Raw genomic sequence first — 24,749 nt, forward strand, 5'->3', positions numbered from 1 at the left:
ACTGAATTAACTGCATTACAGTTGACTTTAAAACAAATAAGCCTACTTTGAATATAAATTGCTGTTCAAAGGGCTGCCCCTTTGAATAACTGACTGACCAAAACAATAATCATTTATTATTAATTATTGGTGTCTAAACAACATTCTAAACTGCAAACCTATATCAATACATGACTTACTATTATTCAACCTCTGGATTCCAGAGTCGTTGTTTAAACAGAAAGATTATCATAACAAATCACCTCTTCAAGTTCTTCTCAAGATAAATTTCAGTCCCCACTTGGTTATGGTCATACACCATAATAAACAATCAAATCATTCACATTCAAAGAAACACTGGCAAGGGTATATACCTGATCGTGTAGGCTATCATAAAAAAGTTAAAGAGGAAATGCAGAGGGGGAGATCTAACAACCCAAGTGACAAGAAGGAAGGACATAAAGTCCGATTTAAGTAACCCAGCCTCGACACAACCTCCAAGTCTCCTTCTACCAAAGCTACATCAATTAATCCGTCAAGGTGATTCACACCAGGATGCAATAGCATGACCAGCAGTGCACAGCTACTTCACACATTACGGTGGGACAGTCCTAAGAGCAGGCAGGCAAAACTGAAAGAGGAGACTGACACAGAATGTGAAACGTTGTACAAAATATGACAAATCTGACTTACACACTTCAAAGACAGTGTTTAGGTCAATCTTTCATCATTTATGTTGAATCGCTAAGAAAAGCGCATAGTTCCAACCCGATCTCATATGAGTTAAATCCATTTTAGGACGAAAAAAGGATCAATGCCAAAACAGAAAACATAAATATATATATATATGAAAAAACAATATAAAACTCCGGCCAGCTCAAATGAAAAAATATGATCCCCCACTGTCCCGTCCAGCAGCGTTTAGATGCCGCGATGCTGCGTCCTCTGCGCGGAGGAGAGACATCCAAACGCACCACGGCCTCACTCCTAAAAAAAAATCCTTTATTCTGCCGTGTGCACTCTGATGATGACCTGACATCTGATGGAGCTAAGTGGACACCGCGGAGACTGTGCCAGCGAGGAGGAGGTGTGCAGGGCACTTGCATCAGAGTCACATGGGCCGGTGTAGAACTTCATCCTTCATTTCCTGCAGCGATGTCTTACTGCTGCCCGACACTAAAAATGTCATCTCAGTTCAAATCTACTGCACCAGTAGAACATGTGAGCAAAACAGACCCAATCTCCGAAAACTAAAACCGTCTGGGAAACAGGATCAAAGGGAACTCACATAACCTCTGTGCATGGCTCATTTTTTTAGGTGTGGGTTAAAATTTGGTAAAGTTATGATAATTCCGCTTAATCAGATTTTCAGACATAAAGCTAGAAAGCTCTGATGCTTATTGGCCATTAGGCCTCTGTACAGAAGGGTTGCAGAGATCATTCTTGGTAAACTTCCTGCCTTCTTTTTTAAATGAAGACCACCTTACACTGCATATGCCTTATCATCTGTGTGTGCCATTCACCTGGCTGAGACTGATGTGCAGTCATCAGTGAATCCACTGTTGTCTACAGAGGCGCGCCGTTGTTCAGTAGGGCCAAAGCCTAAAATACTGCAGTGTGGTTTATTGCTGCTATAGGCTCTAACTCCTAGTAGGTCAGTTGAATGCTCAAGTTCTGACAACTCATCCCAGCCCTGAACTCAAAGCAACATATACGAATTCAGCACAACCTAATTCCACCTCAAAGTTAAATTAATTACAGCAAAAAAGAGAGAGAGAGAGAGAGAGAGAGAGAGAGAGAGAAACTGGAATAGCCTTGATGCTATACCACACCCGTATAGATGGATAAACGACAGAGTCCTTCTACGTGGTGCAGGTTTACATGGTGGAGAATTTAGTTATTTTTATCGCTTAGGGAGGGAGACTGCAAGAAAAACCCAGAACAAGGTGCCGCGGTCCCTTCTGAGGACTGCTAAACTAAAGACGCACATACAGCCTCACGCAATACAGTCTCCGAAGAGATTACAGGAAGGAGGGGGGGGGCACAGAGGTGGAGTGTATGGGGTGGGGGGGGGGGGGGTAAAACTATCATAGTTAGAAAATAATGGTGGAGAGAAAACTGCTTCCTATGATGATTTTGCCAGTGACGCATCATCCATGTACACTAAGAAGCATCGCGGTTAGTTCCAGCCGCCGCTCAGAGAAGTTTGACGTGATCTCACTTCTGCATCTCACATACGTATGTTTCACATTCTGACACTCAGAAATGTCATTCCATCCAGCAGCAGGCCAACTCCCCAAATAACATGCTGTCTCCCTGCTACCGACCGCGCCGCATCGCAGCGTCGTGTTTTCATTTGTTTTTTTGTTATTCCAATCTTTCCTACTTCTCACTGATGCATCGCACACAGATCCATGTCCATGTACTGGCAACGAGCCCTCCACAGACGCTACGAAAAGATGCTGAGGAGAGAGGGACCGCTCTGCGGCACTGGGATGCAGTCAGTCGACAAAGTAGACCCGAGCTCCATCCCACGAACAAAAAAATACCAGACAGCAGAAAACAGATTGTCTACTTACTTTTTCTCGCATTAACACAAATCCAGACAGCTGTCACTGAACTGCAGATGTAGAAAAGAGTCGGGAGTAACTGCGGCTGTCGCCATATTGTTGCTGCTATCTTCCTTCCCAGTGCGTGCGGCTACCCTGCATAATTGATGACTCTCAGCAAATTGTTAGGGAGTGTCGGTAAATGCCTTTAGTTTCAATAACGGACAAGAGACCGCAGCACCATAAGCATAAAAAACACTGTTCACACTATGTAACAACACAGTCAGGAATAATATTCTGGATAGTGCTGGCATTGCAATTTCTGCATCTTTGTTTTCATATAGATTCCTTACAAAAAGAAAAAGTGTTTATTGACCCTATTAGCTTTAATTAGACCTGCAAGCTGTAAGACACATATAAGACACCTCTGGGCTTTATAAGGAGAGTTTAAGCCTTATTTCAAACAGAAACCTTTTTCTAATAAACCATCAAACCAAATATTTAACACAATATTTGCAGCATTATCCTTTGCAGTTCTGTCAGTTTATCACATACAGTAAATGTCTTGGCATTAGGTTTGGTTAGTGTGATTAGTTTTATCCCTTTTGATCACATCAATAATACATGAAACATTATCTATCAATATGCACAATCACGATCGTCTGATAACAAGTACACCCTAAATTCACTGTGTTTACCAATAAAAGAACAGTCCACAGCATCCTTGTCCTGTTTTTTTTTAATAGCATATCCAGTTTTCTGAAAACTGGAGGTTTCTAAATACAGAACATGACATGTACAGCCCTCAACATATGACAATTTTACAACACCTATAACATCTTGTCCTGTTTTGTGGACACTGTCTTCAGTTCAACACCAGGAGCTCACTGACTGCTTGCATTCAACCTTCAAAAGGAAACATTTTCAGTATAAGTTAACCATTTGTCTGCAGACTTAAACCTTCAACTAAAGGACTGGAGGATTTTAGAATTGATACAGGGTCATATGTATGAGTTTCACAGAGATCCACACAATGAGTTCTTAACCACATAAACCTGTATTCCCCACCAAAACAGTTCTAACCGATGGGGCTGTTTGGAGGAGCAGAGAAACATCTTCAAGAAAATTCTACAAGCCCAGTTGCCATGCTTCAAGCCCTTAAATGAAGATGACCTGGATAACTCGAAATCTTCATCCACATATTGCCAATCACTTTGGGATGAACACCCTACGATTAAAAATGCCTCTAAGAAACTCACAGATCACAGGACCAAGAGGCAGACAAGAGAAGCTGAACCCAAACAGCCTACACCTCGGTCCCACGGTCAAGAGCCACAGAGCAGAGGTGATCCTGCAGAAGGCCCAGAACCAGCTTTTTATTTGAGAGAATACACCAGGACAACTTTACCATCAACTTTCTTTAGGCTAAAGCTGAACAGACCCTCACACAGCTCACTGCCCCTCTGCCCAGTATATTCATGGATGAAGCCACTAAGCTGGTGGACAACATTCAGACTACACAACACAACTAAAGGAAGGACTGCAAGTTCCAGAAATTAAGTATGTAACACACTAGCACACAAATAACCTGTATTCCCCACTAAAATGTGAGTTTCACAGAGATCCACCCAATGTGGCTTTAACCACACACGCAAACCTGTATTCCCCACCAATACAGTTGTAAGTGATGAAGCTGCTATGAGAAGCAGAGAAACGTGGTTAAAAATAGATGTATTAAAATAACTGGCAGGCAGGATTGTAAAACTCTTTTTTTGTTTTAGCTCTGTGTCATGTCGAGAATTCAACAGACTACCTAGAAAAAGAACTACACGTTTTACACTGCATCACCAGGACTGTAGTAAACTGATTAATTTATATTACTATGTGTAACTGCAATGGCAAACACATGAAGAATGGACCATTCGTTATCTCCCTTGCTGCCCCTTTTTGCTGAATAGTTTGTTTTGATCTCACAACAAAACAAAGCTTAGACACTAATAGAACACGTATAAAGACTTGTAGCAAAGCACTTAGACCTTTTCTGAAAATTCAATGGGGGCCAAAACAGAGCAAAACACCCTCCTTTGCTAACATACTAACGACAGTTGTTTGCTAACCTGCTAGCTGGAGTACTTTGCCTCCAAGATGCTAAAATCATAAAAAAATGAATGCTGCTTTGAACATAAGGACTCCTAGCATTATGTTAACTTAACATCAAGTGTTCTTAAATGTTGAGAGCATTGTTTGGTTTCTCCTGTTACTAGCGGAACAAACTACGCTCTTAAGTTTAGGAAAAGCACGAACTAGCATTAGCACAAAAATAACCAAAACAGTCATGAGTTGCGTTGCAGTTGCTTACCACTGGTAAAGTTGTCGCTTATTTTAGGGTTGTAATATGATGTTTGGGCAGGTGGCGCTGGTAATAAGTGTGGAAGGTGTGTGTGTTCATGACTAAAAGGATAAAAGTAGTTGTTTAGGGTAACTTTACATTTCGACTTTAATTTTGAAAGTACGTGCCGGACTTCCTGTTTGACGTCATGCGGTGTAGTAACTTGACGGCTGGCCGCGGTCAGACCAGACGTGGGCGTCACGGCGGTCAGGTGCTGCTGCAAAGATGACTTTTCTCATGAAATGTTGCGCTTTAGTGGTAAATGTATTGTGCCTGCCTCTCCATGTGATCGAAGCCGTGGGTCTGTATAAGGTATACAAGCGTATCTTTCCTTTTTGGGTCTACAAGATTTCGATAAAGTACAACGAGAAAATGTACGACAAGAAGAAGGAGCTGTTTCGCAGTTTGTCAGAGTTCAAGAGGCCAAGTGGGCAGCTCATAATTTTGGAGATAGGCTGCGGCTCAGGTACAAATTTTGAGTTTTATCCTCCTGGTTGCAAGGTGATCTGCACTGACCCAAACCCGCACTTCCAGAAATATCTGACGAGAAGCATGGGCAACAATGGCCACCTCACGTATGAGCGTTTCCTTGTGGCATCAGGGGAGGACCTTGGGTCAGTCGAGGACGAGTCTGTGGACGCTGTGGTCTGCACTCTGGTGCTCTGCAGCGTCACAAGCATTCACCAAACCCTGCGGGAAGCAAACCGGATTCTGCGGCCTGTAAGTTGTCTAGCAAATCTACCCTAGTGTCGACAAATGACTGATTTGTAGCCATGTCCTGCATACCAGGGGGCGAATGTCCTAATAATAATAAGAGCTGTACTGCAGACTTCTGCATTAATAATTAACTACAGGGCAATAATGACCGAGTTACTAAACAAACAAATGGGTCTATTTTTCAATGCTGTGATTATGCCTGATATTATTGTTGCATTGTGTTATTATTGTGTGTATAATTGTCTGAAACATGTAATGTAAAAGCGAACATGTAAATATGGTTTGTGTCTGTGACTGGGTTGGGCTTCCAAACTATGTGGGGAAGTCTGTTCTGAGAAGTGTTTACTCTAAAAAACAGCAAAGAGAAAAAAATGTAGGTTCCAGTGAGTGAAGTTCACAGGTTTTATTATCAAGAACAGCATACAAAAAAGTTTATGTTACTTAAAAATGGATAAATCATTTTAACTATGAAATCCACATAGCACTAAACTGAATTTATCATGTCATTTAATTAATATAGTGCTGTTTTGACCTGTGTCAATGCTCTGGATAGTTTAGTTGGAATATAGTACATATAAAACCTCTTAAATGTAATTATCCATCAGGTGGAATACTTAATATTAACCAAATGTGTGTCTTACAGGGTGGAGCCTTCTTTTTCATGGAGCATGTGGTAGCTGACCCCTCGACTTGGACGTATTTCTTCCAGCATGTCCTCCAGCCTCTGTGGTACTACTTCGGTGATGGATGCTGTGTTACCCGGGAAACGTGGAAATATCTGGAAGCAGCTGGATTCTCTGATGTCAAACTGAGCGATATTGAGGCGCCACTCATGTTAATGATCAAGCGCCACATTGTTGGCTATGCTGTAAAATAGATTCACACCAATTAGCCATTATTACCAATTAGGTATTATTTACCAGGGTATGAATATGCCAAGCATTCAATGCCTTTCCTCTCCTGTGTAAGATGATCACTAATGATAATACCAGTCACTTTAATACTAATAATTATTTTTCTATTGAAAAAGCAGTGTTGTTTTGTAAAGGGAATGTTAAAGAACTTAATATAAAATTGTCGAAATGTTGCCTAAAGTGAAAAAGAGGTGGTTGTCCCTCACCTCCAACCTGTTTGCTTGGTGATACTTGTCATTGAGTGTCAGTGTTAGTGTATGTCTGTGACCCACTGGATTCATTTGTACCACAATTTATATTTTTTGTAGTGATTGTATCAAACGTGTGATTAAAGATTAATATGAGTTTAAGGCTTTGTTTCCAGTCTGTTTGCGCCGACATGTGGTAAAAGTGAGATGTTGTTGGTCATGTGTACACTAATCTTTTAATCTTGTAAGGTCGCCTGTATTTTACATGCGTGACCCTGCGGAGGAACATGAAGACTTGCCTGATGAAAGTATGCAGACTGCTCTGTGTGGCGCTGACTCTGCCCTTACACCTGATGGACATCACAGGTTTGTACAAACGCCTGTTTCCTTTGCTCGCCTACAACGTAACATTTTCCTACAACGACAAAATGAACAAAAAGAAGAGCGAGCTTTTTCGGAACATGTATAAGTTTGCGAACAGCGACGGTTCGCTTCGCCTGCTGGAGATCGGCTGCGGTAGTGGAGCGAACTTCAAGTTTTACCCTTATGGCTGCACAGTGATCTGCACAGACCCCAACCCGCACTTTGAGAAGTACCTGCGCATGAGCATGGACGTCAACAAACACCTGACTTATGACAAGTTCATTGTTGCTTTCGGGGAGGACATGAAAGTGGTGCCGGACGACTCTGTGGACGTTGTTGTCTGCACCTTGGTATTGTGCTCTGTCAGAAATGTGCAGCAGGTTCTGCAGGAGGCCCGACGTATTCTCAAAACTGTGAGTCAGTGTGATGCCTTCAGGTCCAATGGGACATTGTATTTATATAGGTTAACTGCTTTAAATTACTAATTATTTACACGCAAGTTATTACTTAAAGGTATTTGGCCACAGTCTGGTCACATGTAAATAGTGACAGAAATTAAATGCTCACTAATTGTAATCTGTCACCACATATTTCCTCTGCTAGTGCTTTACAACAAGCCAATCTTAGATGTGTCTCTCCTTTTTAGGGTGGAGCTTTCTACTTCTTGGAACATGTTGTTTCGGAACCCTCTTCATGCACATACTTCTTTCAGTACGTGTTGGAGCCTCTGTGGTACTATCTCGGGGATGGATGCACAATCACCAGAGAAACATGGAAAGACCTGGAAGCAGCTGGTTTCTCAGAACTTCACCTAAAACACATCGAAGCTCCAGATGTCACTTTAATGATAAGGCCACACATCATGGGATACTCAATCAAATGAAATTAAAACGGTGGGTTGATAATACAAGCAGGTGCAGGTAACATATTACTAAAAGGTGTCTGTCTGTGTGCAGTCTTGTATTCATCTGTATAAATGAGAAACTATGGCAGAAAAATCATTAATTTTCATTAACAACAAACTATACAGTACATTAGCCACACTACATTTACTGAGTGAAAATATATTTATTTACTTACAGTCAGCAACCTTTCATACACTGTTTTGTTCTTCTTTCCCAACCCTCCCACGATGTACATAATAAATATTACCTGGACACTTTATACTTTTTTTCCCTGATTGTCTAACTGCCAAGAAACAACAGAACAAACCACACATTATGTCATCTTTTCTGTTACCCTTTATAGTCCATTGCACAAAAATAAGGAATGACAATTGTAACACCTCCTTGTAGGGAAATGAGAGGAAGCTGTTGGTTCACAAAATTAACACAAATGATGTCTGTGGACTCAACATTAAAGCTCATAATTTCAATCTTCCCAGTATTAAAAATGTACACAACTATAAATGTTATAGCATTAGCAAATTTTAATAAAAAACATAATTATATAATATATGGAAAATAGCCAATTCATTATTATTTTTTGAGCGAAATCTCACTGTCATAAGTCACTTTTATATCAAACAGAGTAAAAAAACTGGAGAATCTTATCCTGAAATAAAGTGTTCCCAGAAACCCCAGCACGTCCAAATGGCTGAGGTGTGCCACTGTCACACTGCCTCGAAACTCAACATCTATTCAAGCAGGTTATCCTGTTTTGACACAATAAAGATCCTTTAATGTTTTGAGTTCTTCAATCAGAGTCTTGTTTTGATTCTCGAGAACAGCCACGCGGTTTTCCAGGCATTTAACATATTCCTTTTTCTTCCGTCGACATTCACGGGCCGCCTCTCTGAAAGACGGGGAAAATGTGCAACTAAGAAGTGCAGCTGCAGTATTTTACAGTGTGTCACTGGATAAACATAAACCTACACAGAAACTACAGTAGTTGGCAACTCACCTTTCTGAAAACTCAAATCAATCATGGTGATCAACCATGGTGATGAGTTGCCAACCAAAACTCAAATGTAATGCCTAGGATCCAATTTATCACCAAATGTTTTACTTAGGAAATAAGCAGGGCATTTACTTTCTCTAGCCAGATCAACAATGTTTTTACATACACTGTGAATACAAGTGCACTTACCTGTTTTTTGCAAGCCTTATTTCTCTCTTCATTGTGGGGTCATCACTCTTACCCTGGGACAGTCCCACAGGAGAGGCCATTACTACTGCCTGAGATGTAGGTGCTGTGCGGATCTGGTATGTTTGTACTTCTCCTCCTGCACCTGAGGGACACACACAATGGCAGAACAGGGGCACGGGGGACATAAGAACTCTGCCACACAATTTACAAGAGGTTACTTGTATGAATTTACCTCCAGAAATGAATTATTGGTCAGAATGCAGCTGAGCCCAACTTGAACAGCAGCTAATTAGTTTGATTGCCGTTGCTAGGCAATCAAAATAATAAACTGTATTGTTCTTCACCCTCTTTCTTCTTCTTCTTTTTTACTCTTCCGTATGTTTTTTGGCACAGCGTATCTTCAGCATACATTGACCGATTTCAGCCATTCAGCTATCAAAATGTTCATCTCACAGAGGACATTCCGGGTCAACTTCTTTTTTTTTTCAAAAAAATTTTAATTTTTCAAGTATAAAGCAATTTCTGTGTCATTTTTAACATGGAAGTCTATGAGAGAGCCCCTCAACGAGGGTCATCTGCCAAATGTATCTCCTCCTACAAATTTCAAGCTAGAATCTCCATTTTAGTCTTAAAACGCTCATTAGATGCTGCTCTATCAAACTTGTTTTCAGAATTTTCGAATTCCAAATCGTTTCCGCACGCCAGGCTCTCAAAGTTGGAGTGGTTTTTGAGGTCTCCTCTGCTGTTACCATGGTGACAGGCTGACACACAGAGGCATACAAAGCTCTGAATTGCTCTGATTCTCCAGCAATTCAGAGCAATCCTTCACATCAGCATTCAAAGCAATGCTTCAGCTGCAGCAATCAAACTTGCATTTTCTTCAGGAAATGCCCTTTTCTAGTTAGTTTAAACTGCCTTACACTGATGAATTTCACCTGCTCACCTTGTACAACAACCTGGTTGCTAGGCACCAGTATCTGCTGGCCGTCAGGCGTCTGGGCATACTGAAGGATGGTGGTACCGGGCTGAGCACCACCAGAGCTAGCCATGGTGACAGCCTGTAGTCCCTGAAGGCCTTCGGATCCTGAAGTTGCCAGCTGGATCGTGCCATTAGGAGTAATGGTAACTAGAAAAAACACACAGATGAATTAAGTACAAAAAAAAAAAACCTTTTGCAGTTTTCATTCTGTCTACTGCATGTAATCTTTTTGTAAATTGAAAAGACTTAACCCATTGACTTTGTGAATAAATCCTTAACTTTGTTTGTGGAAACTTAAATTGTAGGCATAGTAACATGAAAGCATAAAACAAACAAGCATACATAATAATGCTGACATGCATAAACCAAAAATGGATGTTCAATTTCAAGCCAGGTACCACTGAGGAATACAGATGCTCTTACTGTACTGGCCGCTGCTGGTCTGGTAGATTGAGGTGGTTGGTACTGTAACACCAGTTGCTCCTGTGGAAGCTGGGCTACCATCCTTTCCCTCAATATGTATCACTTCCTCAGATGAAAGCTCATTCAGGATTTTCCTACCAAGTGAGAATGTTTCTTTATCTACCGTTAATCAAACAAATACTTTATTTCTGTGTTCTCAGTGTTTATTTTTTTACCTGTAGGAAGGCCGCCTTGCCAGTATTTCTCTGGTCTTTTGGGCTGTTGCACCAGAGTCTGAGTCCTGTGAATCTTCACTGTCTGTACTCTGAGCCTTAAAAGAAAGGTTGATTAACAAACCCAAAAAGAGATACTATGTAACATGAAAACATATGGGTAAAAGGTACATAAGTACATTGCAAGCCGGTCTTACCTGTGCACTCTGCCCCTGAGGGGACTGAATAACTGATGACTGCGCAGACTGGATCACTCCTTGAACCTGTAACTGACCCCCTGGCAGTTGTACAACCGTCAAAGCTGAACCACCCAGCGACATCTACAAAAGTCCAAAAGCCATTTTAAATTGATAATATATGGTACATTTAGAGTACCCTGCTCTTAGTGCTAGCAAATTTGACAAGATGTACATAAACCATTATTCTATTACCACTTAAGGTGAGACTGGTTTTCATAGTGTTTGAAATCAGATTTTAACCAGTGGTCCTTCTAATGCCAAGTTAATATAATGAACTTATTATTGCTCAATAATAAAAATCTGCAAAGACATTATCTCGATTAGTTGTGTTTACTGAATCTATATGATAAGCCTGGGCAAATGGATGTCAAGTTTATAGAGATATGGCATTGCTGAGTTTTTCAAATGTTATTTTCATACTTTTAGCACATTAAACACCATCCAATAACTCCCCTATGTTGCAGGCTATCAGTGCTAACCTGTACTGTGAATATCCAACAAAACCAAAATCTGCATGAGTAGATGTGACATGCAGCAAATGGAGTAAAATAATCTGTAAAACATACCTACTGTCAGACATTCACACATGAAGTGTTTCATCAAGTAACTGTAATTTTTTTCTTTGTGGAGTTTAATCTATCAGGTGCATTAGCAGCAATATGATGTATGAACTTCAGAGTTGGTGCTCCCTCAAAAAAAAGCTCCTCCAGACAGAATTGTGATTGTGACACTAAAACACTGATTCAGTGTTGTCTTTAGGAACTACAACAGTATATGCCTGAGTAAAGTTTGAAATAGCCTAGCATTCATAAATAGACTTGGGTTATAAGCATGTGCTACTGTGACAACACAGTATGACAGTAGTTAGACCTTAGTGGGATCTATTAGTTACCTGTTGGGCTATCTGTGAGAACTGAGATGTTGTGATGGTAGTGGGAATGGTTGCAGCCTGTGACTCAGTGCCATTGCTGCCCTGTTGTACTTCTTCCATAGTAACTGGGAAGACATAAATCAATATTACCGTTTTACAGTGGCTCTAGTGTAACATAACTGTCCGTGGCGGAGTTGCCTGCCCGTAAGACACTGTAACCACTCCGCTGTGGCCTATGTGCTCATTCTAGTGTATATAATCGTGTTACAGCTAAAATAAGACAAATCAGAGCGCTTTCCAATCATAGCTTATAACGCCAGCCCACTGTTTCTTTATTCTCTTTTTAAAGTTTACTCGGGTGAATTTTAGCTAACTAAAATTCGACTTCCTCTTTAGGTACAATCGCGTTAGCCCGTTCAACTAACATGGACTTACGAAACACTGCTAGGCCCAACAGAATGTCAACTTTTTCCTCATTATTTTAATGCTACATTTCACTAAGTGTGCAGCTTAATCTTTCGCCAACGTCAACAGCTGAAATTGAAATAGTATTCCCACTACAATGATCGAGCTCACTAACATTACAGTTGCTAGTTAACGGATGGCTAACGTACAGTAAAACGGATGTTCACCAGTTTAAACCTTTAAAAACAACCGTTTTACATCGTTACGCTGGGCAACTTTCGTTGCTCTGATTCACAGGATGGAAGAGCTTTTGTCTGAATGAGCAAATATGTGTAACTCTGTCACTGGCACGCAAGTTAGCGCGTCAATAGACGTCAGCGATACGGGGAGCCATTAAGCTAACTACACCTTCCCTTTTCGTAAAACGGCGAGGAGTTGACGGAGCAGCGGCCGCCATTACCGCCACAGCGGAGCAGACAGCCAAGAGGAGCACAAAACTACCGCTCAGGCAGCCACAAATTACCTTTCCCAAGGCCGCGTAACTGCTCTTGCTGACACCGTGGACTTCGTGAAATTCGTGTATGTATTTTTGACCAAGCAGCGCCCGAAAAGTTACTTAGCAATGACGGCTAACAGCTAAAAACACAAAGATGTCAGCTAAAAAAAAATAGCTGACCACTTTTTCCCCAAAGGAAATGGGCGGTGCTCGAGAGAAAAGACGCATTACGTAATGCCTGCTTTAAACACCATGATTGGTGGAGTTTGAGCAACTAGTAGAGAAAAAGTTTTCATAGTACCTACACATGTAATATGCAGCCGTACACATGTATTTTAACAGAATCCACTAAAAGGCATTGTTTTATTCACTTAAAAATATTAACATTTATGCCACAAATGTAGTTGATGCTGACACAACCTAGATTGTACACTCCAATCCAATTTAATCTTGAAGAGCAAAATGTCCAACAGAAATAAAAAATTAGCTTTGCTTTAACATGAAACCTTAAACGATAATGCATCAGGGCTGCGGCACTGAGGGATTATAGCTTCAATCTATCGGATGAGCTATTGAAGGGTCGACAACCTTTATTTTCTAACAGATAATTGAGCCTTGCATTAATGTTTTCTGAGCATTATTCCCATAGTTTTTAACATGCAAAATTATTGTTGGTTTTCTAATTCTATTGTTATTCTTATTAAACTCATAAATATCCACACAGTGAAATGATTAAATGTTTCAGTTTATTCTGTATTACTCATACATAAAGTATAAAACAAAGTACAACAAACAAAAAATAAAAAATAAGTGAGAAAAAAATGGGCAGGGGTGCACCACTTTGATTTTTTTTTTAAACAATGAGTTAAAATTTCTGACTAAGATTAAAGAGTCTTCACTGGGTCACACCCTGCTGGAGCAAGTTTAGACTTCACCAGTTAATTAAAATACAACATACTAAGAGTGCATACACAAAATATTGACAGAACTCGAGAGATGTTTACAGTATTAAGTACACTACTGGTTAAACTTTTGTCAGTCTGTTTTTAGTTATTACAAAATGTATAAGCAGTGTTTGTTTCAACAGACTGTGCAAGCTTTAAAATTAAATTGCACCGTCTTTGGGATTGCATAGTGTGTAAGAACTTTGAGAGAGGAAAAAGAGTGGGAACCAGAGGAACCCCTGGTAGACTTCCCGGCAAAGCAGGTAGATGGTAGATGGACACTGGTTGTCAGTAACCTCTCTTTTTGCTCATTAGGTCTGCAATAATTGCAAGATTCAGAGATCCATTTTGACAAATGTCTACATTTTATGGGTACTATTCACAGATTGCACCAAGGGACCACATGGTCCATCCCTGTGTTAAGACTTTTGTTCCCTGAATACACAGTTTCATACATATTTAAGTGTATCTTCCTCCACTTGTGCCTTGAGATGAGATGTGATGTTTTCCTGTGCTTGGCTGAGTCGTGCAAACATTCTGCTGTAAATGTAGAATGCAACGTTAAAGCTAAGACGAAGTGCTATTAGATATTATTTCAAATAGGTGGACTTAAAACTGGGCAAAATCAGATGTCAAGCATAGGTATCCTAAAGTATGCACACACTTAATGTAACATAAAACAAGGGATAATGTGCTGCAAGCCAGTTCCATGTCCGGGTCCTGCATGACTTTGCCTGGGTTTAAATCGCTATAATGACTGGATTGTGGCACACTATCCCTTCTTGTTTATTACACGGCTACTTACTGAACAAATCAATATCTTTGCACAAATATTGATTTGGTATGAAATACACCCGACTGCCTTTACAGGATATGATCCTCCACAGTGATCAGAACAACAACACCCCACAGCGATGGCTAGTTATGCATAGCAACGGGCCACAGAATGACGTATCAGAATCGCAGCCGTGTAACAAAGCTGGATAATTAAAGTCGACTGTAAGTACCACTAGTGAAAAGTGCAGTAATGTATTGATAAGCATTCCTGTTTATCCTAATCAATAAGTGTTTGGCATAATTGAATGGAACAACTGAAAAAGAACAAAAAAAACTATTTACATGTTGACATTAAGGGTTCATCACTGAAATACAGTATAATCCAGTACAAAGGAGCACAGGGAAAGCACAAGATTGTAGGATACTAAATACATTGTGATGCAAAACTTTTTCCTTTTCTTAGATTATCCTTATTTGCCAATCAATGACATTTTAAATCTGGCTCAGCTTTGCAACTGCATTCATAAGTGCTTAGAAATCCAGTGACTGAACACAGGAAGAAAATCCACATACATGATGATTTTCCTCTATCAACTACAGTATCAAGAACAATGCTTTTGGAATTCAAAGTAAATATTTACAAAGTTCCACAAAGACAAAACACAGTTTGAATGAGCGTTAAAGAGTGTTGCTGAGAGAAAATGGCCAAACTCATGACATGACTGTTGAGCATTTGAGTAGCAATGGATGTTAGTTGAACACTTGTGGGCCTACTTTTTTTGTTATAGAAAACACAACCTCGTCGTCTGAAAACAGTCATAGTATTCGCCTTCTGCTTCCACCATTTTTTTGTCCTGGCATTAAAAGTGATAGCCCTCCCAGTAAACTCTCAAAGCTCCTTAACGCCTTCAGATACTATATACTTTTATGTTCCTGAACCGTTAAAGTTATAATGCCTTATTGTTATAATAAAATAGACGATTTTTGAGAAAGTGCAATGTTATATCTATATCGACTAACAATGCTTTAAAGTTATTCATCTTTAATAGCTACTATCCCACTTTCAAAATTGTTAAATTTTATTTACATTTCCTCTGTTCTGCTACTATTATAGAATCTCCCAGCTCGGTTTACGATCCCGAAACCATCAACTGAGAGAGCCCTGTCTTTTCTTTTATACATTTATACAATTAAAAACATCTATACAGTAACGTACAGTATCTAAAATACAAAGAGGCCCTCATAGGTACAGTACAGAATATGGCCTCTTTCTTTTTCATTTTGACCCCTTTGGATACTTGTTAGGATTCTATGACTAGTCAAAGCCAAAGGAGAATAAATTGCCATTAATGGCAAAGTCATTAAAAATTAATATAGGAATGTATGGCTGAAGTTTTATAAGGCAGGAAATATTATCAGGGCAAGGAAATCTATTTGGCTTCATTATCAAGGGAAAAAATACACGTTCTAATTAATGCCTTCTGTTTTTGTGGCGTGCCCTTCGTGCATGTTAGTGAGAAACAACAGTGGCTCAGCACGTGCATTTTTTAAAAGCTGCATGTAAAAATATTTATCATTGCTGATTAAAGTTTAGTAGCTCTGTGACAAAAAAAGAACGCGTTTGTTGTTCAGAATAAGAAGACAGGTTTTTACAAAAACATTAACACGGTATTCCTCATACAGTGGTTCTGTTGTATGTCTTATTTTGTCCCTTTTGCCAAAAAAGTGCAGTAGGGACTTTTTCTTTGTTGTATGCTGTACATATTACCACTGTCCCATTTGCAAATCTATGAAAAACACAGTGAACAACTCCAAACATGGCAGCTCCAATAACAGACATGCAGTGTCCAAATGCTGGTGTCACATGGAGCTGGGCGTAGGTACATGTGGGTCATGCTTTTTCTTTACACCGTCGGCCAAAGCCAGCAGTCGAGATGATGGCGCAGAAGATGATGGCTTAACAAAACTCAGGCCAGCACAAGCGCTCACATGTTGTAAGCCACATAAATAGGATCCAGCTGGTCAGCCAGGAAAGAGTCACGGAGGTGCATGCGTTGCTTCTCTCCCCTGGAGTTAATTGGTATGACCCCTGGGTCCACAATAACCACTACACCAACAATGAGGTGGTGCTCCTCTAGGACCACATTGGTTATCAGAGGCACCAGGTCCAGGGCATCCTGCTCTGAACCGCACAGCTCTGACACCACCACCAGCAGGTTGGTCCATGTAAACACAGCACTGTAAGAAACAAATAACAGCAATATTAAGTCAGTCACTGAACGGATGTGTGGATAAAGGTGTTTTATAAACAGTCGAGGTCATAAATAATAACATGGAACAATAGTACGTTTAAGCATCTGGCCTCTGTACACAGCCACATTGAATTTGAAATTAAACAAAAAAACTGCCTTTAATACTTGGATAAAAATCCTTAGCAGTCAATGGCTTCAGGTCTGTAGCCCATGGACATGACTAAATGCTGAATTTCCTCCATTGAGATGCTCTGCAGGTCTTTGCTGCAGCTGCTTTCAGCTGCTGCTTGTTTGTGGCTCTTTTTTCCTTCAGTCTTGTTTTCAGTAACTGAACACCAACTCTGTTTGGTTGAGATCAGGTGGCTGACTTGGACAGTGAAGAATACCCCACTTCTTTGCATTGTTAAACTCTTGGGTAGCTGCTACTGTTTGTTTTGGGTCATTATCCATCTGCAATATGAAGCAGCATCCTTCACGTTTAGCTGCATTTGGCTGAATCTGAGCAAAGACTATAGATCTATACACTCCAGAATATATCCTGCTGTCACATTTTCAATAAACACTGTCCTCTTTAACTCTGAGAAATAACTTCCTAAAAACATTAACAGTGTAGTGTGTGTGAGTTGTAAAGGGCATTCTGACCTCTCAGCAATACTTCGATGAGCCCGTGACACTGAAGTTTCAATGTCAATAGGGTGGTAGCGTAAACCTCGTAGCTCCAACGTCTCATCCAGAGAGCCCACCACAAACAGAGCATCATGTCGATCTGAGTACAGAAATGCAGAGAAGATTACAATAACCCACATCTATCTGACATCAGTTATCAATAATGATTGCACTCTATTTGGGTTTTAATCTAGGTGTCCCTCTTTTTACCCCCACTGGCGTCCAACAGCTCTGTCCTCTTCACAAAACCTAAGTAACCAGTTCTAGCCCATAAGGTGTGTGGGTCTCCGAAGCTAAGCTTGGTGTTAAAGTGGTCAGCCTGCAGACTCTCCTCTCCATAGATGGTGTAGTAGCCACTGGCATTATGAGGACTGTTCACCCAGATCTATGAGAGAGAAGAATGTACACTGCTGGTTTCACAGAAAATATTATTTTACCTGCAGGTTTGATCTTGATTCTGTCACCACAAAAGAACACTGATAGTGCAGGGATTGTTCTTACCTCTCCTAGATGAGAATCACCCAGTGGGCCTTTGGTCTCTGGATTTACTATTATCACCCGAACCCCTGGTAATATCTAAAAATGAAAGAAATATAATGGCAGTCAGGATCACATTGGTAACATGGTTTTAATCTACCATACATCATTTGAATGTAGATGAGGTGTCCCACCTTGCCAGACTCCATTAGAGGAAGACTCTGAGGTGCTCCTCTCTCCACCAGCCTCACTCTGAAACACAGACATGTTAAATAATGTTGATATCTCTGTAAACAACAGAGACAATCATCAAAACAAGGCCAGGGTTCCAGATAAGCAGTTTTTCTTTGCTTATAAAGGTTTTTAACAGAGTGAAGAGACCCAGATGTAACTTAGTGGCAGCCCTGGAAACAGCTGGGCACCTCCTCTATGTACTTTAATATTTTCTTCCATATCTCCTCAACAGATGATACAGTGAACCATTTATTACAAAAGTAAACAAGATGATGTCATCCTTCCAAACTGTATACTGTATAGTACTTTTCGTTTACCAGTAAAGTGCAGTTAAGACCATAAAAACAAGCAGAAATGTGTTAAATCAGCTCACCTGTCATGGCGGAGGGACTTCATGTCCACGTACACTGTGCAGGGATCAGGACCAGTGGTGCCCTACAACACACAAAGAACAGGTTTTCACAGATTGCACTCTACTATTATCTAAATTCTGAAAACACATCCAGTGTGTTGGTGTACCTGCAGGCAGATGGCCAGGTTGACCCTGGAGCCAAAAGCAGTGCTGACAGCTCTGGATGAGAGGCCCACATCCTTAAATAACTTGGAGAAGGAGTGTGAGAGGGCGAGGCGAGGGCGTTCTTCTGCTATCACCACGCAACTCCGCACACACGACAGGTTCACACCGCGGGCCTAAAACGCACACCCACACGCAATGATTAAACCCACAGCTCTCTCTTTGTAAAGATTCATGATTCTCTGAGCATGTGCATCTTCACCTTCAGTAACTCAGTCTGTGTACCCAGTCCTTTAGTGCAAAGCTCCATCACAGAGTAGGAACAGAAGGTGTCTCTGATACGGTACTGACTGAGCGTGCTCAGCCACAGAGACAAGCAGTTCTCCAGCTCAAAGGGAGGAATCAGGATAGACTGGTGACCTGAGTAAACACTGTGGGACAAAGAAGAGGAAAAGCGTGAATGGAGACCAATAACACTGCACATAATGTATATGTAATGTATGGCTGATGGTATACTGTACCTAGCGAGGCACCACAAGACAAAGCCCAGACCACAGTAAGGATCCAGACAGATGGCTATTTGGCGAGAAGAGTACAACTCACACTGAAGCTTTATGGAGCGACAGAGCGCACTGACTGCTGCATGAGAGATCTGAAACAAACAAAGAATAAAACCAAATTCAACACAGCACAACTACAAATAATAAAAGTGCCCCATAAATAAATAAAGGAGAACTTTAAACAATTGTTTTAAACTTAAATTTGGATCTCAGCAACATATTCTAAAACCTGGTGAAGGACATGTGTCACACCTTAACCCCTGTCAGCATGCCTGTGGTGGATACACTGAAGTCCAGATAAGCTATCATCTCTGCTGTGGGCGGCCTGTAGATCTGTGGAGGCCGCCGGCGCGGAAGGTCATCTGTAAATACGAGCAGTAGAATTGAACATAAAATTATATTGTGCTACTCATAAAATTAATAATTACCATCTGATAATAACTGTAGAAAGCATTGAACTAATGTCCCACTTCCTGTTTGCCGTAAACAGGAAAGAGTCCGCAGTAACTGACCCCAGTGTTTCTGACAGAATGTGCACTTTAAACACTACTGACGCTGCACTCAGCATGCAACTAATGAGCCAGTTTTACTGTCTTGAATCGGACTCAAGTTTCAGAACACTGATGATTTATCTATAGACGTAGATTTAGATTTTAAAGGGTTGGTTTAAATAAAAGTCATGCTGATACAATCTGGTTCATTACCTGTGTCAATGATTGTCGGCCATGTTTTAATGTTGACAGAGGCAGCGGCCTCTTTGGAGCGCAGAGTCCTCATCAGGTTTTGTGTTGTAAGGATGCAAGCAGCTTTACTGACCTGGTAACAAGGCATAAGCATGATTCATTTGAATGAGAAGCTGCAATGTGCTGCCAAAACTTAAATGACTGGCAAAACAGCAACATATCCACACACACATTATGATTTGTCTTCCTGACTGTGATTTTTTGAGATAGGAAAAAGTTTTTTGTGCTGTTGTCTAAATAATGTGCTTAGTTGTTTAGCAGAATAACAAAATATCACTGTAACTACTAACTGTACCTATTAGATATGCATGATTTGGTGTCTAAGTTGTAGACATAAAAAATACGTATTACAAAATTAAACACCTGGCTAAAACGGACTCTTTCAAGTTAATTTTGTGTGGCAGTACATAAATGAGTTATTGTTTATATATAATACATTTGATTTAATGATGGAAAACACATTCATCTAACAATAAAGTAAAACATATACACAAACAGACACACTTACATCGATAATCATGCGGACAGTAGGCAGTGTGGCTGCCAGGTTCTGAGGGTGTGGAGGCCTGACGTTTACAGGAACACATCCCGCATAGAGACAGCCGTAGAAGGCAGCAATCAAGTCAATGCCTGAGAAAAAGATGGAGGACAAAGGTGGAATAAACAAAGGATGCAGCTCTCACAGCGATTTATATCATTGCAATTAAGACAGGAAGTCAGAGGCTGGACCTACCAGGAGGATACAGCAGCACTACGTTCTCTCCAGTGTTGATGCTGCCTTTCTCTGTGAGTGCTGCCGCTATTTTCTCTGCCCGCTTGTGAAGCTGGACACAGGTCGCTGTGCCTACCGTCATACCCTGAACAACAGAGGAAGAGACACCAGTTCTTATAAAGTATAACTCTGACAGTAATATCTTTTCTCTCTTTTCTCTCTTTGTTAAATGTGGGCTGTTACCTTAGCATTAAGAAGAACATAGAGGACGTGGTCTGGGTCTGTCTGCGCTCTCCACTGCAGAGCCTCTGTCAAATACTGATGCTGTTGTAACATGAGAAAAATGGTGATAAACTGTCCATCTGAGAATTTGCTTTATTAAAGCGTCCACATTATTACAAACACAGCCACAAAGGGCAAATGCAGGGAGCATTCTTCTGCTAATGGAGGAACCTAATTTAAAACACCTGAAAAAAATAATAATAAAGTGGTGCCTGAAGACTGCATCCCGCAGCAGAGAACTGTCACCCAAAAATTATCTCTTGTCAATGTGCAAACAATTTATTCTGCATACTCCGAGCCAATCCAGCTTTTAAAATAATGAACAATAACTTAGGATGTGAAAGGTACATCTGTTGTAAAACAGGGGGATGCTACAAAAGGTGCATTTCTTGGAGAAAAAACAAGCTTACAAGCACACAAAATAAAACCACGGTACGATACAGATTAAAGCGTGACATGAATAAGCAAGGTTGTGGGGAACATGCCAGAGGGGACCATCATTCTTACCATCACAGTGGGCCACATACAGAGCTACATCCAGAAAGAGACGAGAGCAGAGAGAGAAGAGGCCAGAGTTTTCTATAAAGATGAGCTCTGACTGGATTGGGCCATTGTTACAGTAGAAAGACATCTGAATAAATCTTAATAGACTTTGAGTATTATTTTTATGCAAATGCACAAACTTCTTGTAGCCTTTGAAAAACATGCATTTAGCTCTTCAGAAAATGGGGTCAACAAGTTATCAGATTCAGAGTTAGTGGGTGCAGGTGGGAGAGTTTCGATGTTTATAATCATACTAAGCTACCTTTCGGATGAGATCCTGGTCATCGATCATGCCAAGGTCCCTCCCTGCAGCCTGGGCTATCCTCTTCCCTGCTACAAGGTTGCCCACCATGACAGATGCAGGGCCCACACCGACTGCAAGACCAAAACATAAAGTGAGAAAAAAAGACCGGACAGAGTAGAGAAGGACATGAGACAGACATTCAGTAATACTAATCCTGATCTAGTGTAATAATGGAGGGTATAACAGAATTATATACAACAGAATTATAGTCAGTCCTTGCAAGACTAGCTCTCTGAAAACAGCCTATTTGACAGGAAATCTTCATCTAGGGTAAAGATATTCTGAAATAATTAGCAGTGATCCAATGTTATTTACTTTTGGTGTATTCTGCAGCTGCAGAATAAAAAAAACACATGCAGTGTGCATACAACTTTAAGACACTGCAAAACATCACAAAAATGTGCCTTGAACTTGGACACTCTAACATAATATAAATATTGTAAATGAAACATTTTCATGTGTTTCCATGTGGATGGGATTTTTGTTTCATTTAGTTAGTTATGTGTGTGTTAAAACACTAGACTGATGACATTTGCTGAACACTGCAACATGGCACAGTATGACTATCAGCAAATATCAGCATTACACTACAGTACCAAATGAACAAAGAGTCATGACCAACTGCAACAACTGAGCTACAGCCAGTTTTTCACAATGTCACTGATAAAAGTCCACTCATGCACTACATTTGATAATCTGTGCAAAAGGTCTTCAGTGCAGAAGGCCGACGTACCTGGCTGCTTCTGGCGGGGTTTGGGCAGGTTGGTGACACAGGTGTGGGGACACATTAGAATGTTGCAGGGGTGCAGGTTTCCATCTAAGAAGAATTGCTTAGTGTCGGAGATGTGGATGCCACCAAGAGGTGTTTTAGGTAGGGTGTTGGCAGGGACCAGAGCCAGGCAGTAGAGGCCCACCTGATGGATGCTGTCAATAGCCTAAAGAAAAGAAAAACAGACCACAGTCTGATGTGACTCACCATTTATTGTGCTTGTCCATTGTGTAAAACGGAGGTTTTTACACTGCAAGCATAAAAGCTGCTTCATAATAAAAACATGAAAAAAAGACGATATACGGGTTGTTTACCTGAAGCACTCGGCTCATCCACTGAAAGCTGTCCTCCTCACTGGCATCTGGCCTCTGCTCTGCCACGATTACAACCCTCTCATCATAAAACACTGTGACTGAAAACACAGCGATCCTAACAGACACACACATTCACAGAGTTAAATCCAGCCTGAAAAAGCTGACTGTTCTTTGCCTGCTATGTTTCTACAGTACCACTAGATGTCAGTGGTGATGAATTAAGATTCATTGAAGGGTTCATCATCCCTCTCTCTTTTTTAAAGAAGAGTTTGTCCTCACCTCCCACGGTACACGGTCTTGACTGGCTCAACGGCAAGTGCGGTGGCCACCAGATCATCTGCGTTGTGTCTCCTTCCGCTCACCATCAGCAGACCCTCTATCTTCCCCACCACAAAGATCAGACTGCCCTGTGCAGATGCAGGTGCATTGTATTGTATAAAGTGAGAGAATAAGAGTTTCACATTACCACAGATGTTAAACTCAAATGAAAATGTTCTACTTACTGGGCCGACAAACCCCAAGAGTCCTGACCGCACAAATGGGATCTCTCCAATGGGAACTCCATTAGCATTAACCGGTATCACCTAAACACAATGACACACAGACAGGGGGCATGAAAGAGGATTTCAATAGATTTCATCAGTGCAGGTAGGCTTTTGGTTCCTTGCTTTCATACCTCAAAGGTGTTTTTAGTGACTCCAGGCAGGCCATAGTACATGTTGCCTCCAGCACGGGAGTTGATTATGATCTCTCCTATCTCATCTGTTTTACACAACTGAGGAGGTCCATCAGGCTTAACGATACACATTAGAGCTGGAAAGACACAAAAGTGACAGAGTCTTACATTACCCCACAAGCACACACATGCCACTTGTTTTTCATACTTTTCTTTTGACTCATGCATTTTTCTTTTTGTCCTTACCTCCAGGCATGACATGTCCCACATCTTGTACAGTCAGGGCAGAGTTCTTGTCCTCTGTGTTGACCCTGATAACACCATGGCTCAGGCCACTCATGGAAAGGATAGCACGGGCAGGGAGGGGTGCACCTGGGACCCCCGCTCTGCAGGAGATGGTTTGATCAAAAGTCAATGTTTCTATTGATTCATCCCATCTCTTTAGCCATCTGCCCACCCACCCATCTACAACACCTCATGTCATTAAATACATTATCCACCTAGCTAACAGTAAAATTAACCTTGTGTCAAGCAGTTCTTTTATCTAATACTCAACAAAAAATGGAATGAGTCAGATACCTGCGTATAGCTACTGTCATGGCCTCAGGAGAGGTGGCACAGGGACAGATAACCTCAGGCTTAAGCCCATGAGACTGAAACACGTTCAGGAAGGCATCACAGGAAGACACTGACCCTGGACAACAGAAGGCAGGCAATACATCTCATTATCTGAAAAAGATGTCAGTTTTTACAGAGCTAGTGCTGAAGTACTCACAGGGGTTAGCACCATCAGCAACAATAAGCATTCGCAACGAAGCCAGGCTAGTGTCTCTCTGTTCCCTATGAGCCATCATGGCCCAGTGCAGATCACGGCACTTCGCCAAAGCTACACGAGCTGCACCACAGAGAAGAGAAGCATGTCACATTAAAACATTTCATATGGCATTGCTTAAGCTGAGAGACCAGGGTAATCTACCTTTATGGATGTGGACCCTTTGTACCCAGGAGAGAGGACAGGCTTTCATTACTGCATAAGGAACACTGATGGTGTGGATCCTGTTCATTACAGCCTGCAAACAAACAGAACCGTATTAAAAAGCAAATACAAAAAATGATTCTATCCCTTTAAATTAAAAGATAAAAAACAAATATTTCTGTGGCTATTTTGTG

At 40.9% G+C, this 24,749-nt stretch overlaps 5 protein-coding genes across 7 annotated transcripts in view; 2 read left to right on the plus strand and 3 right to left on the minus strand.

Moving 5' to 3' along the window:
• scn8ab (sodium channel, voltage gated, type VIII, alpha subunit b) overlaps window positions 1-2,679 on the minus strand; it is a 34,597-nt gene extending 31,918 nt beyond the window's left edge. For both annotated transcript variants that reach the window (XM_028407322.1, XM_028407321.1), the window contains exon 1: window positions 2,559-2,679. The gene's annotated coding sequence lies outside the window, so the exon portion shown is untranslated. The remainder of the gene's footprint in view (window positions 1-2,558) is intronic.
• A 2,399-nt stretch (window positions 2,680-5,078) lies between these two features.
• Window positions 5,079-6,898, plus strand: LOC114436234 (methyltransferase-like protein 7A). Its single transcript, XM_028406402.1, has 2 exons — window positions 5,079-5,637; window positions 6,278-6,898. The coding sequence occupies exons 1-2, from the start codon at window positions 5,143-5,145 to the stop codon at window positions 6,509-6,511; spliced, it is 729 nt and encodes a 242-aa protein (XP_028262203.1). The 5' UTR covers window positions 5,079-5,142; the 3' UTR covers window positions 6,512-6,898.
• A 119-nt stretch (window positions 6,899-7,017) lies between these two features.
• Window positions 7,018-8,040, plus strand: LOC114435302 (methyltransferase-like protein 7A). The gene is made up of 2 exons (XM_028404911.1): window positions 7,018-7,512; window positions 7,746-8,040. The coding sequence occupies exons 1-2, from the start codon at window positions 7,024-7,026 to the stop codon at window positions 7,980-7,982; spliced, it is 726 nt and encodes a 241-aa protein (XP_028260712.1). The 5' UTR covers window positions 7,018-7,023; the 3' UTR covers window positions 7,983-8,040.
• A 112-nt stretch (window positions 8,041-8,152) lies between these two features.
• Window positions 8,153-13,013, minus strand: atf1 (activating transcription factor 1). 2 transcript variants are annotated; one of them, XM_028404909.1, is made up of 8 exons: window positions 12,840-13,013; window positions 11,933-12,036; window positions 10,999-11,121; window positions 10,805-10,899; window positions 10,590-10,723; window positions 10,131-10,313; window positions 9,188-9,329; window positions 8,153-8,893 (listed from the first exon to the last, which is right to left on the minus strand). In XM_028404909.1, exons 2-8 carry the CDS (start codon window positions 12,029-12,031, stop codon window positions 8,749-8,751), a joined length of 921 nt encoding a protein of 306 aa, XP_028260710.1. In that variant the 5' UTR covers window positions 12,032-12,036; window positions 12,840-13,013; the 3' UTR covers window positions 8,153-8,748. The 2 variants fall into 2 exon arrangements, with proteins under 2 accessions (XP_028260710.1, XP_028260711.1); XM_028404910.1 differs by lacking the exon at window positions 11,933-12,036.
• Window positions 13,014-13,538: 525 nt separating this feature from the next.
• The window catches only part of dip2bb (disco-interacting protein 2 homolog Bb), a 29,077-nt gene continuing 17,866 nt past the window's right edge, over window positions 13,539-24,749 (minus strand). Inside the window, exons 15-38 of the mRNA XM_028404908.1 lie at window positions 24,556-24,649; window positions 24,355-24,474; window positions 24,159-24,273; window positions 23,826-23,965; window positions 23,580-23,716; window positions 23,407-23,487; window positions 23,183-23,310; window positions 22,904-23,018; window positions 22,554-22,755; window positions 21,779-21,891; window positions 20,935-21,015; window positions 20,713-20,836; window positions 20,488-20,609; window positions 19,941-20,052; window positions 19,489-19,598; window positions 19,198-19,328; window positions 18,939-19,107; window positions 18,682-18,852; window positions 18,536-18,597; window positions 18,123-18,180; window positions 17,953-18,027; window positions 17,662-17,836; window positions 17,428-17,551; window positions 13,539-16,771 (exon numbers count right to left, since the gene is read on the minus strand). Of these exons, the coding sequence (XP_028260709.1) occupies window positions 16,519-16,771; window positions 17,428-17,551; window positions 17,662-17,836; window positions 17,953-18,027; window positions 18,123-18,180; window positions 18,536-18,597; window positions 18,682-18,852; window positions 18,939-19,107; window positions 19,198-19,328; window positions 19,489-19,598; window positions 19,941-20,052; window positions 20,488-20,609; window positions 20,713-20,836; window positions 20,935-21,015; window positions 21,779-21,891; window positions 22,554-22,755; window positions 22,904-23,018; window positions 23,183-23,310; window positions 23,407-23,487; window positions 23,580-23,716; window positions 23,826-23,965; window positions 24,159-24,273; window positions 24,355-24,474; window positions 24,556-24,649 (3,012 nt within the window). The 3' untranslated portion in view covers window positions 13,539-16,518. The remainder of the gene's footprint in view (window positions 16,772-17,427; window positions 17,552-17,661; window positions 17,837-17,952; window positions 18,028-18,122; window positions 18,181-18,535; window positions 18,598-18,681; window positions 18,853-18,938; window positions 19,108-19,197; window positions 19,329-19,488; window positions 19,599-19,940; window positions 20,053-20,487; window positions 20,610-20,712; window positions 20,837-20,934; window positions 21,016-21,778; window positions 21,892-22,553; window positions 22,756-22,903; window positions 23,019-23,182; window positions 23,311-23,406; window positions 23,488-23,579; window positions 23,717-23,825; window positions 23,966-24,158; window positions 24,274-24,354; window positions 24,475-24,555; window positions 24,650-24,749) is intronic.

This window comes from Parambassis ranga, chromosome 5 (genome assembly GCF_900634625.1).
Source record: "Parambassis ranga chromosome 5, fParRan2.1, whole genome shotgun sequence".
Taxonomy (NCBI): Eukaryota; Metazoa; Chordata; class Actinopteri; family Ambassidae; genus Parambassis; species Parambassis ranga.